This window comes from Drosophila innubila (genome assembly GCF_004354385.1).
Source record: "Drosophila innubila isolate TH190305 chromosome 3L unlocalized genomic scaffold, UK_Dinn_1.0 0_D_3L, whole genome shotgun sequence".
NCBI lineage: Eukaryota > Metazoa > Arthropoda > Insecta > Diptera > Drosophilidae > Drosophila > Drosophila innubila.
In genome coordinates, this window is record NW_022995376.1 from 8,865,842 (window position 1) to 8,884,992 (window position 19,151).

Sequence of the window (19,151 nt, forward strand, 5' to 3'; positions counted from 1 at the left end):
CAAATGGATTTTATTGTAAGCGAGGCATAAAAAATGCACAACAAATTGAAATGCGATCAATAATAATTATTGTTGGAGCACAGTGGATACACAGAATAATTGCGTTTCCATGCAATTGCTCAATTCTCAATTCAGAATTCCCCAAGGAGTTGCTGAATATCGTACAATGCCCACGATTATCGTAAGAAATTGATGGTCCTCAAACAATATCGTATAATGTTTGATGAGCTTTGTAACAAGCAGACATTAAAATGAATGAATATCAATAATAAGTATGATTAAAGTGCAGTAAACAGATGAAATAACTTTGAAATCTATCGATTTTTATTGACATATTTATCGATTTCTTGAAATTGTTTAGTATATCATAAAATTGAGAACTGTAGACTGATTTATCAGCGCAGACTTTCAATTATGCTGCCATCAGGCAGCAGCTGCCAGCTCCAGCATCGTTTAAAAAAACATTAGCCCAAGTGACAGTCCGTGGCGGACAACATTGGAGCTTCGACTTTAAGCCATAAAGTAGTAAAAGTTTATGGCAACGAGTGAGGCTTTGGCCTGGTCGGGTCGGCTGACCGCAAAGGCGTCGCTGTTCCTGTTGCTGGTTAACGGCCTTGGCCAGTTCGTCACAATGAAAATCCAATTTAATTTTACTGATTCTGCACTTTGGCCAAATCGAAACGAGCTGAACGCAATCTCATCGTTAGACCACAAGTTAACCACTGTGGCGAGTGGAAAGAGAGGGTGGACTGCATCTTAAAGATTTGTAGAATTTCTTAAACATATACGGGGATCAGTTGACGGCACATCTAATTATTGTTTACCGTGCTTAAACGCCAGGAAAATTGAATTGAAATCAAAATAAAATGCGACGAAAATCAAATTTGCGTCCGGAAGTTAAGTTGCCGGCCAAGACAAGCAGCCGTAACCGGTGTCAGCCAGGTCGGGCAGGTCACCTACATATAAGAATAACAGAAAAGGCATTCAAGCTCAGCGCTAACAAATCCTCAAGGATTTCACTTTAGTCCAGTCAAAGCCTTGGCCTCGGGGCAATAAGAAATGGGAGAAGAAGAACATAAGAAGCGTAACCGAAAGACAGCAGCAGGTAACATAAAACGAACGATTGACTGGGAGAAAGAAGGAGAGAGGAGAGGGGCGAGGGGCGAAAAGAAAGAAAAGCGAGGGTGGCTCAACTGTCGAGGTCTGTCAAGGTTAGGCAATGTCTTGGCCTGGTTTACCAACATCGAACAATGTGTGTTTGACATTTGATTTCAGTAAAAAGACTCTGACTCCGATTTTCCCTCTCCCAACCAACTGCCTGCATTCATTTCATGACATGTTGACTTTCGGCTAGCAAACTACATTCGACCTGGGAAATGCAGCTGAGTAGACCAAACGGCATCCAATTAAAGGAAAACACCAAACTGAACACAGGAACCCAAAAGCTGTCAGTTGTCCAGCTTGTTGAGATTTGAGATACATATGCAAATGCAAATTAAATTCACGCTGCGTGTGAATGAGCAGAGGTAAGAAAAAATTCAATGAAATTGCAAATGATTGGCCAACAGATAGGCTGTAAAAATTTAAATAAAAGCAACAAAAATGTAAGCAAATAAATAATACTTTATATTAATATGATTTCTTTTTTTTTTTTAATAAATAGTAGTCAATTCAGATAAATATGCAGCTGCTTAAAGTATACCCTGCAACTCTCATTTTTTGTAGGGTATAATGAATGCTTTACATGCAAATGCGAAAGTGCCCAGCAACTTGGCCTAAAGCCATTGCGACCTAAGGCCTGTCAGTGTCAGGAGAGTCCAAGTCATGCACTGACTGGCGGGCACTTCTCCCATGGTAATTGCTGGACGGTAAATGTCTACAACAACAGACAAACGACGTCCTGTACAGCGACGTCCTGTTCTGATTTGTGTATCCACTCAAATTTCAGGCAAATATTTGCGTTATTAACATTGCGGTCCCTGCTCACGTAATTTTCACACGCCGCCCAAAAGTATGCTACAAAATGTTGAAGCCACAAGTTATGCTAATGCCTGCGTTGGACAACAGGGGGCGCGGCGAGTTTGTTGGTGTTAATTCAAATGACATTATTTAATGCACAGCGCACGCAATATGGCGTTAAATGTGTTTGTGTTTGTGTGTGTGTGCGTGAAAAGAAAGTGCTTTTAATTAAATGTGTTAAACGAATTTGGGCTTGCATAATAATTCAACGCAAAAAGTGACAAAATGTGAATTTATGTCTATTCGAAACTTTTCAATTGCGCAATGGGCCAACACGGAGCTGGCCAAGAGAGACACAATAAACAATTACTCGCATGTGTCTAATAATAGTCTGCAGTAACTGTAAGTTAATGTGTATATGGCAATTAAGTGTCTATCAACAGTATCATCAACATCACCAGAGAGACAGAGACCGAAAGGGAAATTGATAGAGATGAGCAAAACGTATACGCCATGTTGTGTGTAGTCGCTTTTGCCAACAGTTGAAAGGCAATAGTTGATAGTGCATAACAACAACAACATCAACAACATTGAGAGTGACAGAATGAACAACAATAAAACGAGCAATATTTACAATGAATATCAAAAATTTTCATGTAATTTTACACGAACAAAATTTGCATATTTATTAAATTTCGTGATTGAATTTGATAAGCTTGGATATGCAGCATGAAGGCAACAGATAACAGCATGTCGGTGTGTAACTGTGTGTGTGTGTGAAAGAGATAGAAGAAGCAGCTGCGTATACGCAATAGATTAAGGTGATGCCAAGCTCTTTCAATTGCTTGTGTGGTTTAATATCCAAGCAAATGAATTAGTAAATTGCATAACAGATCTGAATTCATTGGATTATGTTTGTCATCTGTCTTACTAAAATTAAACTATTAGTGACTAAATTTCAGTTAAACCGAAACGCCAAATTAGTCATGACAGCTGACAATGCCAATGTTAATGAGTCGACTCAAAAAAGAAACCCCAAAATGCTGCGAAATTCCACAGAAACTGTCAAATAATGAAAGTGAAAAGGCTTTAAATATGTAAATTGAGCAATTGCTTCTCAATAAATAATTCGTAATATTGTTATCATTAGAATTCTACTGAATTTTATTATTATTTTATAGCCTACAATTTCTGAGAACTAAGCACGCAAATTTAAAGCTAAGCTGACATTGATTTGAAATTTTTTCTGACATTAACAGTAGTAGATGTAGTCAAGCCGACACTTGAGTCTGACAGTTTTATGAGCAGAAATGGCATTTTGTTAAGTGTTGTAGTCGCTGTAACCACGCCCCCTGCAGCCACTGTGACGCCCAAAGCAGTCGCTGGCATTCATTTCAATGCCTTAAAGTGTCAGTTACCAAGAGACGTGGAGCGAACTGATTCTCATCCAATAATCAAATACAAATGGGTGTGTGTGTGTGTTTGTGTGTAAATTATAAATTGCTTAGAGGCAGAAACAACAACAACAACAAGTGTAGAGACACTGGCAGCAATTGGTCTATTTATTTTTTATTTGCTGTGGATGTTTATCGTTGATTTGTGCTTCCCTTTTTGTTGCTGCTGTCTGTTATTATTGTTACCTGTTGTTGTTGTTGTTGCTGTGGGTATTGCCGTTATCGGCAGTGAAAGAAAGAGAAAGTGCCGCTAGCCAGTTTTTGGTATTTTCTCGTTGTTGCTGCTTTTTTTATTTTTGGTATTTACTTATTCGAATTGCCCGTGCAGTGTGTTTGCTGTGAGAGAGGAGGCAAAAGAATGTCAATTTCTGGCTGTAATGTTCATGTAGAGGCCACAACGGACTTTTGCTTTTCTTTGAAGCTGTGAAACAAGCCTCACATTAACTCACACACACTCTCACACACTCACACTCGCACACTCTCACACTCATACAGTTGCATACAAAGTAACACGTTCGTTTACAGCTTTCCCTTCCTGTGCGAGAGTCGCTTGTTGTTGTTGTTGTTGTTTGTCGCGATGCTTCTTCCACTTCCACTTGGCTTGACTTGACATTTATTTATTTATTTATTTTGTTTTTGATAGGCTTTGTTCGGTTTTTAGTTGATTGGCTCTGATCTGTCCCAGGCACTAAAGCATGAAAGTAAAATTGGGCATCACCTAATGACGTCGTTGACAACTTTTTCTTTTGGTAGAACGATTAATATGCATATGCATATATTTAACAATGTAACAGCTACTTCTAAGCGAGACTTTCGCTAATTGAAAGAAAACGAGACAAGTTTTCAGTTAGAGCACTCTCTCTCTCTCTCTCTCTCTCTCTGTCTGTCTGTCTCTAGATATTCATTGCAATGCGGCACAATTAAGTCAGGTAGGTATTGAGATGAGCATGGTCTGGTAGCCATTGCCATAGCCATCGACTTGGCCCAACCCAAAAGTCTTCCAAGTTAACCGCACAAATTTAGAAAACTTTTTGAGGGCACTTTCATTTACCATTTTTTTTTTTCGCCGATGCGTATTGAAATTGCTTGACTCGGCTTTCGTTCGATGGCTGGGCCGCTCATTGAATGCGAAATGAGCAGCACAAAGTACAGGAAGACACTTGGAGCTTCATGCTTGCCACTTGCCACTGGCATAACGGTCAACAGAATCGCCGGCGTTGCCATTGTCGTTGTCGTTATCGTGGAGTCACTGTACGTGAATGAATTCATCAAAGAACCCCCAACAACAACAACAGCAACAACAACAGACAGTAGCTCTAGTGTTTTTTGGGCAGTGCCAATGCACAGCATGAAAAATTGAATATAATGTGCAAATGAAATTCAACAACAACGTCAAATCCAATTCCAAAGCCAAATCCGAATCCAAATACAAATACAAATACATAGACAATTGCTGCGGTTTGGCTTATGCATATTTCAATTTTCAACAAAATGAAATTGTTCGCACGCATTTCGCATATTATAGATGGCAGTAACAGATGAAGGTGCGACTAACTAACGACGGCTTTGAAAATCGATTAGTTGGCATCCACACACATTTCATTATATTGACAACTGTTGTGCCTCCCCTCTGCCACCCTCTCCATAGTTAACCCTGCTAATTATTCCGAGCACAGAGCGACGCTTTCATGCATAATCTCATATAAAACTAACTACAACGACAACACGTGTGTAGGGAGATAAACTCACTAAGGTATTTTTACTTTTATTTCGATTCAAGCAAAAGAAAAGCGAAACTTTTCAGACGTTGACTTGGCATGTACAAAAATTGCTGGTAATCAAATAATTTCTAGCATTTAATTGTCAACGTCGTTCAGTTGCCAGGGGGGAGGAATTAAATGACTTGACATGATGCGGAGACAAGTACCGTCATGAGTGTCAAATGAGCTATTTGAAATGAATTTGGATAATTTATGGTTGGGCTGCTACTTAAGTACGAAATGTAGTTTAGTATTAGACTGATTCAGAAATGAATGAAATGAAATCATCTAATTATCATAAATATTTAAAGCAACTCACAAGAAAATGTAATATTTGATATATGTTTTAAATGTATAATGTATAATAAATGTTTGATTTTTTAAACAACGTAGCAATGAATTAATTTTAAATTTAATTAAATTTTTCTATGCCAAAGTTTAATTTAAAACAATGCTTTAGCATAAGTTGCAGCCAAATAAATGTCGGCTTTGATTTTAGTTAATAAATCACAAGTTTTCTCTGATCTTAAAGTTTTCTGAAAAGTTTGTGCCGTTTGCAGTTCTACCAAGAAATCAAATCTTATAAAGATTTTCAATAATTGCGCTGAAAAATGAGCAATCAAGCAACAGCAAGCAACAAACCAGGAAAATTAATAAACTCGAAAAACTTTTGTGCTAGCTGGAAAAACTAATCAACCCAAAAAATGAGTATTTTCTGCTTTTGCCGGTTGCAAGAAACTTGTGCAAATTAATTAGTCAAACGGAACAACGTTTCCGACTTCAACACGTCTCATTTATTTGTTTATAAGGCCAACATAATAAGAGACATTTTGATTTTGATTAGCTGCAACTAAGCTTTAACTTTGTTGCCTTTTGGATGGCGAAACCCTTTTTCACGGGAATTGAGCTTTAAGTGTTTTTGTTTTTGCAGTTTTTTGACACCTGAGTGACTGTGTCAGTGAGCAAGTCAAACGGTATTTAAATTCATAACAATGTGGCTTCTGAACCGAGAAATCTACCCTCTCTGCTGCTTTGAAATTGCTTTAAAAGTCTTAAAAAATAGTTGAAGTTTTGCCAAACGAAAATTTGTTGCCTTGAATGAAAGTTTTTTTTTTTCTGTTGCGAAATGTTGTTGACGTTAGTCGAAGCTCATCTATTGTTTTCTGTTTTTTTTTTTTTTAGTAAATCTTCTGTTGCCATTTATGTTGTTGTTTTTCGGCACATTACATAAAATTTCGTAACATTCTGCGGCAAAAGTCTGAAAACGTCTGCAAGTCTCTGTCCAGTCGCTGCGTCGAGTTAAGTTTTTAAGTTGAGAAAACTCCACTGACCTGTTAACTGAAATGCTTTGCAAAGACTTGCATACTTTGACTGCTGTCTCAATAACAACGACAACAATAGCAACAACAAGTTGCGAAGAAAGTTATAGACAGTCCAGCTCTTAGCTACAGTAAAAACAACTTTTGCCCAACTAGTACAACTCGAACAATAACAACAATAACAACAACAACAACGACGATAACGACAATAACAAGAAGAGGCCGCTATAAACGAGTAGAACACGTTTTACTGTTGAATCTGCCGACTGCGCTGCCGACGCCACTGCTCTGTGTGTGTGTGTGTATTTGTGTGTGTGTGTGTATGGGAAAGCTTTGGCTTTGACAGTCAGCTAGCTCACTGGACTAACTGTCCATTTTCCTTGGCCCACTGTGTCCCGGACATTGAAAATGAAATGCAACTCAACTTAATTACATTACAACTTGTCAAAGATATGACTAACTTTTTTCTATACATATATTTCTTTTATTTTTTACACAGTTTTTTGAGTGGATTCAAAGCCAACTGCTCAATGGCTTGCGATTTCACTTTGATGTGCCACAAGAGCTCAAAAATTAGCACTTCTGTTCGATGAAGCGCGAAAAAAACGAAGAACTCATCAATAAAAGTCGCACATACATTCATACATTAATGAAAAAATACATACGTATGCAAAATATGTGTATATGTGTATATGTCACTGAATATTTATGAAGTACCAAGTGAGGAAACTGGCCAGAAGGCATGTCAGGAATGGGGTTAGGGCGCGTCAGTCAAAGTAATCACACTTGAAAGGCAAGTGCTTTATAAATATTACAAATAAATCAAACAAATATCAAGCAAGAAGTATAAGTAAATTGAATATTAAATTATATTAAAATGAATTCCTTTTATATCATCTTTTGCTCTTATTTCGTATGCATTAAGAAATGAATTTTTAAGCTAAGCAAAATGCAAATAAAAATCATTTTATATTTTGTAGATGATTTATTTCAGAGCAATAAATAAAAGCTTTTTTCTGCAGAATAATTGTTAATCAACATATACTGAATACCAAAAAAACGTCTTTATTTCCATAGCATTACCATTATTAATGGGAAATACGCTTGATAACAAGTTAAGATCTGACAGTTCCCAAGTTGATGTAGCCAGTTTTGCTGTTAACTGTTATAACGAGCCGTTTACTGTGCCAAATACTTTCCCATAGGAACCGCCCAAAGAGCGCTCAGCTCAAGTCGAAAATTGATTGAAAATCAAGTTGATTCGAGAAGGAAGACAGAGAGAGATTGAGAGAGAGAGCCACTGAGAGAGAGAAAGAGATCGAGTGGGAGAGAGAGAGAGAGAGATTGTTAACGGAAGAGAGCACAAAGAAAGCACAAAATGTAAATGAAATGCAGAGGAGGGAGTACGAGTGGGCGGAGGGAGGGAGGGGCTCTGATCGGTGTCTTCGTCTACAACTATGCTGGTAACTGAAGATTCCAGCCACGATCAGTTGCAGACGGTCAGTCGTGCGAGACAGTTGAGTGCGCGGCGGTGTGAAAATTGCCAACAACGAAGCTCGAACCATAAATAAAGCAACCAGAATCACAATCACAATCACAAACCAAAAACTCCCCCAGCGAGAAACAGGTAAAAGCAAACGTTGAAAAAAAGAAAGTCTGTCAAGAATCGCATGGAGCTAAAAACCATACGATAGAAGCTCAACCAGCGACAGTCTTCAGCGGTTACTCGAGGTGTGAGCTACGGTTACTCAAAAAAAAAAAAAAAAAACTCGAATTTTAATCGGTTATCGTTCAAAAAAAAAAAAACTGAAATATCAACATTAAATCTTACGGTGTGTGAAGCAAGCAAACTCTAACTGAACAATATATATGTACAATATACGATTATACGAATCGAATAATCGATTATCATAATCATCATACACATACATCATAGGTTAGCATTGGATTAACAGTGTTAAAAGCTGAGGATTATCTAAAGATACATATCGAATCGTATCGTAATATATCGTATCGTGTGTGTGCTTCTTCATTCTCCTTGTGTGATAAGCCCAAAGTAATTGGCATGCAAAGCGCTGACCACTGACCGCTGACCTACAAAACAATTCACATACAAATTGTAGCAGTGAAAGCCTTGGCAACATCTTAAGCAAGAACTTTTAATTGATTTTCAGAGCACACAAAGACCCAAACCAAGTCTTCAGCTCCAACTTGGACACGGACTTGGACTCGGACTCGGACTCTTAACTGGCTTGGGTCATAAATTGTATCTGCGCAGCAATTTAGAGCATTCCCCGGTCTTTTTTTTATGTGCTCTGCTCCAAATACAGCTACAGATACAGATACTTTTACAGATACAGATACAGATACAGCTACTGTCCAATGGTCATTTCAGGCCACCCGACAGAGTCTGCTCCATTTTCATGCTCATGCTCATGTGGTCAGCATCGTTGAGTAATCCCTGCTGCCTTCTCTCAGGTTCAGGTTTCTTCTTGCAAACTGACCCACATACTATACAACTATACGACTATACGACTATACCAGTGGCTAATTTAAGTGTTTCCTGGCATGGCAGTTATAGTTTACGCTGTTTACACTGCTTCTTCTGCACTTTGCTGCCAAAACAAAACATTCTCAAGTGTTGTTCCAAACAGTCACGACAACAACAACAACAGCAACAACAACAGCAACATGCACTTAAGCCAAGCAGAAGCTATTAACAGTGAAATATTCGACATCGTCATTGTGGTTTTTCTCTGAAATTTGAGTGGTCCTCCGTCCACACGTTTACGATAGAGAACGGGTTCTTCCAATTCTGTAACCCAAAAATGTTCAACATATTTTTTGTTCTACTCGTCGTCCAAGTTTATGACAACAAATGCAAAAGTTTACGTAGTTTCAAAAGCTTCGCTGTCAATGTAAGGAAAAAAGAAGTATAGAAGCATATTAAGAACAGTTGCCTAACTAAGAAATACCCTAGGAACTGTAATTATGTTCTATTACACATTTAAGTCTAAGATTTGTTCTTTTAATTTTATTTTTGAAATATTCAAATACCAAATAATCAGAAAATGAGCACACACAGCCCATTGTTCCTTGTGGGGAATTCATAAAAAAAAAAAAACTTTGACTAGACTTTGTCCATTAGTTGGTTGAGTTGCAAGTGCATTGTTGTTCCGCCAGGTGGCGCTGACGCGACGATAACAGCTCCTAATTCATGCGACGTGCAAGTGCATGCATAAGCAGAACGAGATGGCTGCATGAGATGTGCGTTTGTCAGACAAAGAGAGTGATAGGAAGGAAAAGAAAAGAGAAGCAGAGACAACTGTGGTCTTCTACTGCGGTTGCAGGTGCTTCTCTTGATGCTGTTGGGCGTGGCAGCTCAAGCGGCACGTGTAAAGCTTATTTTTCCACTTTAGTTCGTTTGCCATTGTCTTGGAAAATTAACTGCAACGGCAGCAAGGGCAACAGCCGGCAAGACAACGACGCCCTAACATATGAGCCAAGTTAAAAACAAAGACATGGCAACAAACTCCAACTGAAAGGAGATGGCAACAGCCTGATTTGCAAATCCTGAGGCACTTTAAAGGACTCGGCTTGAGGCACGTGGCCTTTTGTGTGCGTCCTTCCATATTTATTGATATGACGCTGATATGACAACGCAATAGCAAAAGCAAACGCATTTAGAGCCAAAGGCATCCCCCAAGAGAGAGCATCAAGTGCCAGGAGAGGAGCAGCAGCAGCAGCAGGAGCAGGAGCAACTGCAGCTGAAGGTTGCAGAAGCATTGGCTTCAATAATCCTCCATTGTGTGTGCGGAGCTTAAGTAATTTTGCTGGCTGTCATGCAAGTGCACAGCAAACAGACTCTTCGCAGTGCTTCTCACTCTCACCCACCCTCTTGTTTCCCCTCTCTCTAGCATTGCCATTTCTATTCCCATTCCCGTTCCCATTCACCCCCTCTTCAACACACATGAATATTAATGTAAAATGCACACACGGTTAGCTGCATTTTTCTATGGAGCATTAAAATATAGTGGCAGCAACGTTCCATATGAGTTGCTGCCTACAATGGAGCAACAACAACAACAACTATAAGAACAACCGCCAGAGCAGCAACAACTGGTTGCCATTGGTCGAGGTGGAGAGAGGGGGGCAGGAGGAGCAGTTTACTCAGACTCCTTCCTTCTTCGCTTGTCAAAAGTTTTTCCATTGCATTGTTGTTATATGTAGTTGTTGTAGAATGATGCGTAAAATATTCGTAGATAGGTGAGAAAATGAAAGAACATTGAGAGCGGCTCAAGAAGAGAGACAAAGATTGAGAGGGAGAGAGGCAAAGAGGGAGAGAAGCTCTGACAAGGCGTGTACATGGGTAAAGTAAATGCAATTTCGCAGACTTCAATAACCAGAGTTTATAAGTACCCAAGTGAAGCTGATGCCAAAATGACAACGGCAACAGTGGGCGCAATATGCTAAAAACTAGGCAAATATTCATAAATTAAAATAGACAGAAAAGTAAAAGAATAAGTTTTTATACATGGATAGTTTAATATAATATTTAATTTCTTAAATTACATAAATTTTGGTTTTGCTTTTTCGGCAATTTGCTCCACTGTGCGTGGGTCTAGCGTTGCCTAGCACGCGCCTCAGGCTAAGGCCAGGTGATGTGTTGTCGCCTGCATCCCGCTCTGCTGCCACGCCCCAAATGTCGCCCCCTTTCCCTGGATTCCCTTGCCACATGGCCGTGGGGCTTCAGAGATTTTAATAAACGCTGTTTGAGAGAGGCGCCGCGTAAAAGTTTTAATTAAGCGGAGCATCGCGATGACGCGTTCCCAGAGTCGCGTCTTCATGGCAACCACAAGGCAAGAAACCAAAGACACTTGGACGCCATAAAACTGCGTTTTCGGGGCTTATCAAGTCGCTGCTATCTTTAGCTCCCTTGTGGAGGCCCTTAACGGCAAGTCTTGCCAGCGTCAGAGCGACAGACTAACAGACGGACAGACAGTGCAGCTGCCACTGCCACTGTCACAGCCAATGCGAGTGCAACTTGGCCAACTGGCAACTTGGCCGACAGTAGGTCACTGGGTTTTCACTTTGGTTTATGGACATTTTGCTTATCAGCAGCTAAAGCTGAGCTCGATTTTCAAAAAGCGTTTTACTCATTTTTCAATAAGTGCCCGACTCGCCAGTCAGTTGGCCAACAGCAACAACAGCAACAACAGCAACAGCAACAACAGCAGACACTCAACAAATCGCTGCGGCAACGCGTTTGCCACACAAAACTTGTTCGTGGCAGCGACGTCGACGTCGACGTCGCTTTCACTTGTGGCAGCCACACTTGACAGTGTGACAATAGCAACAACAGCAACACAGACAACAACAACCACAGCAACATTGACGACAACAATAAAAGCCACAACAGCGTTAACAACAACAGCAACAATTGCTGCGGTTGTTTGTTATAGCCATTGGCTGTTGGCCATGCTGATTGTCATGGCTAAAGAGCCAGCAGCAACAGCAATTGCTATCGCAGCAACAATAGCAACAACAGCAACAAAGGCAATGTCAATGGATATGGAAAGTTCAGAATAGTCAAGTAAATGCCAAAAATACTCTATAAATAGCCGGAGAGAGAGAAGAGAGTAAGAAAGAGACAAGTGAGACTTTGACTGTACACAAGTTGGATTTTTGAACAATATTGTTGCAACAGAGGCAACACTTGCAACTGAGTAGTTGTACCTCAAGACATACACTTACTTTTGTCTGTCTCTCGCTGATGTCTTTACCTGCCACTGTGGCGACGACGACGACGACGACGACGAAGGTCTTGGCGCCTGCAGCTGTCCAAAAAGTGTTGTTGTTGCTGTTGTTGTTGTTGCTGCTGTTGCTGTTGTATGTCAAGTGCCAACAAATGGACATGTGGACAACGCCCGGCGGCAACTTTGAGGCGCAGCTCAAAAACATGTTTACACACACTCACGCCACACACTTACACACCACACTCACACACCACACTCACACACACACCAACACAGCACACACACATTTGTAGTTGCTTTCTTTGATGTCTTATTGACTGACTGAGTAACTTAGTGGCCTGACAGTTGGCTTTGTGCTCGATAAATATGTAATTTATCAGTAAAGCCATGAAAAAGAAAGTGTTGCAAGCGAGTGTTGCAAGCTAATTGGGTCAACCGCAAAAGTAAAAGTTCTGCAAAACTCGCATTTCTCATTTCTCATTTTGAACTTTTAACTCATCGCCTGTAATTTATCTGTTTGCTTTTGCAGAGACGAACCAAAAATGAAATTCGTGATTTTGCTATGCGTGCTGAGTGCGCTCCTGCTGCAGATTGAGGCCTCCCCGCTGCAGTTGCTCTCGAGGAGCGAACGCGCCGTCGCCCGACAGCAGGCGGTCAACAACGATGTGGCACCGGCGGCGGCAGCATCCAGCGATGATGATGATGACGACGATGAGGATGATGACGATGATGAGCCGGATCTGGGCGATTTGGTTGATGATGATGATGGTAGGTAGAATGAGAGTTCAAATATGCACACACACACACACGTTTATACTAAGTAAGCACTCGAGCACCCGAGCACTATGCACCACCAGCGTCACCAGCAGCACCAGCGGCACCAGCAGTTCCCAACAGCAGCACCACTTGCCACTGCAATTGCAGCCACAAATGAGGCAACCACTCGCCACCACTCGCAACTAGAAAACTACCGAAAATTTGCATATTTGTGTGATGTTATTAACGAGATTTTTGTGTGTCCTCCTTCCTCCTTCCTTCTTTGGGTAACGCAGTTATTTTGCTTTCGGGGTTTACAGATGATGACGACGATGAGGACGATGACGATGAGGAGGAGGATGACACGCCCCAGGGCCAAGCAGCGCCAGCGGCCACAGCCAGCGACGATGATGACGAAGAGGATGACGATGATGATGATTATCTGGACAGACTTTTCGATGATATTCTAGGCGGTAAGCCATTAAATCTGTCCCGAGCTGGCCTCTCAATTAAAGCCCATTTCCCGCTTCTCGACAGACGACGATGACGAGGACGATGATGATGATGAGAGACCCGCTGCCAGTCCACAGCAGAGTCCTGCTGCTGTCGCTGCTGCCCCAGTTCAGGCCCTCGAGGAGGTGGCACCTGCCGCAGCCGGCAGCTCGTTGAGTTCCGGCATCTCCGATGGCGTCGATCTGCCCGCGGAGAGTGGCAACGCTGTCGAGCCCATTGCGGCTGGCAACGCTGTCGAGGATGCGGCGGCTGCTGTGGCACCAGCACAGGCAGCCAACAACAACAACAACAACAACAACAACAACAACAACGAAGGTGAACTAAATGTTTTTTACGATGAAGATGCACTTGTAGATGGTAGTAGTGGTAGCACCCATAGTTTAAGTAGCACCAATGCAATTGACCAACAAAAACAAAACATACAACAACAAGTACAACAACAACAACAACAACAACTGCAACATGCGACACATCAAACCATAACAGCAACAAATCAAGCATCATCACATACAACCACAACAACTACAACAACAGCAACAAAGAACACTCTCATAAATAACAATAACAAAAATAATAATAACAATCATTTAGTTGTCAACACCGCCCCCGCACAGACAGCAGTTGGCGCTGTGGGCGTGGCAACGGGGCCAATTAAGGCTCCAGCGTCTCCAGCTGCTGCTGCTGCTGCTGTTGCTGGGGCAGCGTCTGATGACGAGGACGACGAGGACGATGACGATGAATATGATGATGATGGTGATGATGATGATGATGATGATATTGATGATGGAGTCGATGAAATTACAGGTGCGCTGACAGGTGACGACGAGGAGGCTGATGACGATGATGATGACGATGACGATGATGATATTATTGGCGATGACGTCATCGAGGCCAGACGCGAAGCACGTGAGTCCAAGTCAACAACAGACAGCAAAACAGCCAAAGCCAAAAAATCAACAAGTGCTTCCAAGAAGTCCAAAAAAGAGCTCAAGCATTAAAAGCAAACAACAATACAACAGTTACAACAACAGCAACAACAACAACAACAACTGCCACAACAACTGAAAATATATATATACGACAGGGACAACATTGAAATGACTTAAAACGTTGCAAGAAGATCATTTTTTGGGTAGGACCATTTGAAATCTCGGACATTGCATAATTCTTTGCCTGCACTGACTATCCCAATCTATTCCCAAAAGCAACACAACGATCAAACAAAATACTATTTCTAATTTATTTATTTATTTATTTATTTTTGAGTTAGAGTTACAAGCTTAAATACAAATTGCATAATTAAGTTACGAGAAAACAAAACAAACAAATATTTTAACAAAAATATCCTCGAAATGAGTTGATTGAGAGTTTGGTGCTAGTCAAACTATCTGCAAAATGACAAATGAAAACAATAATAATAACAAAGAGCAACAACACAACAAGAATGCAAATTTTTTAAGCTGCACGCGCACTTCCCCCCTTACTTTCTCTTACACCTCACAATTCACAATTCACAATTGTTATGATTTTTATGCCAAGTTATTTTACGCACGGACTGTTTATACACGACCACAAAAACAAAAACAACAACAACAACTGTAAACAACAAACGCACAACAACAACAACAGCTACCAAATGTTGTTTAATGCCGAAGCACAAATTGTTGAAACAATCCAAAATAATCCAAGAAAAAAATGAGTAAAAAAAGAATATGCTAAATTCAGAAGTTCAGAAATTTAGAGTGTGAAACGCAGCACACGACAAAGGCAACGGGAAATGGCTGAGCTGAATGGCCGAGCCGCCATTTTGGCAGCCATTTTTATTGCTAGCCGTGTGACGCACTCACACTCGCACACATATACATACACACTCACACTCACACACATAGCTAAATTTATGTAAACAACAAGATGAAGAAGAAGAAGGAAAAGGAGAAGAAGAAGAAGAACTACAACTACAGCAAGGATAATTGTTTACTTAGTGTAATCTATTTATTTATATTTATAATTTTCTTGCTTCACATTTACTTTGTAATTAATTTATTTACTGTTCACAAGCAACAACAACGACAAATAATTATCTCAATTATTATCGAAACGTAAACAAATGGAATGCATATTTGTAGCGCATTTCCAAAGTCCTTCACTCCACACACTATCTATTTATAACAGTTTTTATATGTGTATTCTCTGTCTCTGTCGCTCACTTTCCCTTTCACTCACGCTTTCACACATTTTGGCTTACAATTGACATCAATCAATTAATCGTTTGACTATTTTTTGGCTTCTTTTCTGGCTTGCATAACTTTTCCGTAAACAAAACGTAAATAACGCAAATTGTAAAAATAAAAACAAAACAACAACAAATTAAATTAAACAATTCTGTAAATTGTAGCTGAAAGTTGAACGCTTGAAAGGCAGCGCACAATTTGCCAATATTTTTCTAGAAAAAAAAAAAGATAGAAAAGAGAATGAAAATAATGAAAGTGTCATTGATTCCATTTACATTGCACAAATTGTTAAACTTTGCATTTTAGGTTCATTTATTTTGTAATTTATTATTTATTTATTTATTTATTATTTATTGTAAAAACAACCACAACAACAACAAGAACAACAAAAGCAAAGCTGCACACACACACGAAATGAGAAATTTGCTTAAATAAATTTTAAATGAAATTTGTGTACAACTTTTTGACAAATCTATTGAAAAAACAAAACTGAATTTGTGTTTTATTTAATGAATATATCCCTAGCATACTTTCAAGCGTCAGTACTCGTAGAGGTAATGGGTATAATCTTTCTATATATCTTTCTCTCTCTTTCAATTACTGACTCTCTCCTGCATTTACTTATAATTTCTGGTCTCACTCATTGCTCTTTATTATTCATCTGATTATGTATGTATTATAGCAGTCTCATTTCCAGTAACTAATTTGCCCTTTATTGCTTACACACACACACTTTCACACACACACATAGAGGTGCTGGTTATCTAATTATACAATTATCTATTTTCTATATTCTATTTTAAATATGTCAAATGTACAACGAGCGCTATGAACTTAAGCAGAAATCCGCTTCAATTAACTATTACAAAAAGGGCAAAGTTAAAATTATCAGTTTAAGCTATCGAACTAATTCGCCGTTATGTTTGCGAGTCTATACTTGTTCTGTACTTAACAAAACAGGCAATAGTAAGAGAGGTAGAGAGAGAGAGACATTTAGTTGTAGAGTGAGAGAGAAAAAGAGAGAGAGAGAGGAAAACGAGACATGTAAAAAGCACATTAGTAGCTCATTATTTCCAACGATTGCTGTACAATGTACATTCTATACAACTATGGGAATGTGTTTGGTTAAGGGATGGAAAAACAATTACTGTACATTGCTAAAAATAGCTCTACGAAGCATAAAGTTACAATAAATTCAGGGATTTCATTCAGAAATTGTTCTTTGGGAAAGCATTATCCACTTATATCTCTCTCTAAAGCTAAAAGAAATTTGCAATTCACTTACAAAAAAGAATGTCTTATTTTCTGTCCATCTTAATAAACACTAATTATCAATTGTCATGCCCATCCCTGGTTTAGTTGTTTGAGGTATGAGTATGGCTTTCATTTATATAAGAGTTTATGGCTGCTCTGCTTCAATGTCAATGCTTTTTATAACATTTTTGTTGCTAATCTCAGCATGTTTCCGCCTCCCTGCCTCTCTCCCTCCCTCCCTCTCTTTCCCTTTTACTCTCACATTTACTGACATGGTCACAAAGCCACACAGTAATCACTGTGTGAGTGTGTGCTTATGTGTGAGTATTTGTGGTGGGCGCAAGCAGCAGCTTATAAACACGCCTACACACACACACACATACGTACTCAGACACAGGTTGACACTCACACATATGTAATTAGAGACACAGTTGTGCACACTACATGAAAAAGCATGCTGGGAAATTAACCGCACACGGCAATAGAGCCGCAAAGTTCCCTTCATCCAAAAACCAATACACGCTCTCACACACACACACCCAAACACACCCAGACACACTCACATAATATACACACACATAGAACCACAAAATGAACTTCTATGCGATGTGCATGCAAGCGTATTAACATGACATCTTTTACGTGGTGGGTTAGGTGATCTGAAAAACAACGTCATCGACATGTCGACGGATGCATTCCAGGCACGTCACAATCATTTCATCGACGCCATCTTCTCTCGCATCAATCGCATCGTTGCGGACAATTATGATCCGTTTGTGGTGCGTTTGGCGGGCCGTGCGGCTGCCACGCCCACTTATGGAGCAGGAGGAGCTGTCTCGAAGACCACAACAAAGACCAAGGGAAATGGCAGTCACAAGACAACAGCGCATAAGAAACTGTAAGTGAAACCAAGAGGTAGAAAGAATTGTAAGATAAGCAAAGGAATATTAAGTATACGACCTGTTCAACCTTCTGACATAACAGACAGTTGAAATCCCAGTAAGAGTATTTCTTCCGACTGAAAATCAGTGCAAAGCTCAAAGTAAATGTTGCAAATTTGTTCATCTCTGTGACTTGCAGCAAAAACACTCGCTCGGAGCCGCGTGCTGCCACAAATGGAGGCTCCATCGAGTCTGTCAAATTGCAGGAGCAATTGACGCAATTACAGACAGAGCTTGGCCTCAAAGCCATCGAACAGCGGAAGGTGGAGGCATCGAAATCAGAGTCCGAGTCAGAGGCCGTAGCTTCCGATTCGGGCAAAGCGGAAACTCGCACCGTGTTCAATGGCGAGCAGCTGCCGGCAGCCGGTAAGGCCAACCAAAAGAAATCCACAACAGGACAGCAGCAGCATCAGACTGGCCACAAGCACAACACAAAAAAGGCAGCGTCTGCGGCATCGTTGAAGGCGGGAAGCGGCAGTTACAATCAGCCAGCGGCTGTGGCGGGGTCAACAAAGGCGGGTGCAGGAGCGGCTGGAGAAGTGGAGAAGCTGCAAAAGGCCGAGGGCAGTCTGTCCGGACTGGCGTCGTTGAAGCGCGTGGGCAATGTGAAGGTGATCAGCGATGCGGAAGGTCGCAATTCGACCATTAAGGCCAAATTCACACTGGGCCCATTGACACTGCGCGTGGAAAAGTCCTTTAAGCGCGGCAGTGTGCGCAGCGTGAAAAGTGCCACGGCCAGGACCAATGAGATGATCGGACGCATCAAGTTTAGTGTGCTGGATGATCGGGCCACCTTGATGTCAATCAAGGTGCAGCAGCCCAAACAGGTAAAGTCTCAGCTAACTAACTAACTGCAATTCACCTTTGGCTTTGTGTTTTGTGCTTTGTGCAATTAGCCTTAATCCTTTCGTTCTGTCTCCAGGTGGAGGTGGAGAGCAAGGACAATCACGACCGTACACGCGAATTTGTCTGGCGTCGCACGCCCAAAATTGCCAAATTGGTCAATGAGAAACTCAAATTGGCTGCCGAGTCGCTCTTTGCGCCGCAGGGCGTTGAAGTTGTCCGACTTTAAAGGATTACTTTGTTTCCATTTCCCTTCGCACAGCCAGCTAAATGTAGTCTACTCTTAATTATAATATCTAATTTATTTATTTAATTTATTTGCTATCTCTATCGACAATAAATGTATCTCTGTCGCAAATTGCAAA

The 19,151-nt window shown here is 40.5% G+C and overlaps 1 protein-coding gene across 3 annotated transcripts; it reads left to right on the forward strand.

Moving 5' to 3' along the window:
* Positions 1 to 8,024: 8,024 nt before the first annotated feature.
* On the forward strand, positions 8,025 to 19,151 carry LOC117786746 (FK506-binding protein 4). 3 transcript variants are annotated; one of them, XM_034625107.1, is made up of 8 exons: positions 8,025 to 8,119; positions 12,778 to 13,016; positions 13,325 to 13,477; positions 13,542 to 13,832; positions 14,322 to 14,423; positions 17,657 to 17,900; positions 18,083 to 18,770; positions 18,866 to 19,151. In XM_034625107.1, exons 2-8 carry the CDS (start codon positions 12,791 to 12,793, stop codon positions 19,013 to 19,015), a joined length of 1,854 nt encoding a protein of 617 aa, XP_034480998.1. In that variant the 5' UTR covers positions 8,025 to 8,119; positions 12,778 to 12,790; the 3' UTR covers positions 19,016 to 19,151. The 3 variants fall into 3 exon arrangements, with proteins under 3 accessions (XP_034480998.1, XP_034480999.1, XP_034480997.1); XM_034625108.1 differs by lacking the exon at positions 8,025 to 8,119 and adding an exon at positions 8,243 to 8,324; XM_034625106.1 differs by lacking the exon at positions 8,025 to 8,119 and adding an exon at positions 8,249 to 8,428.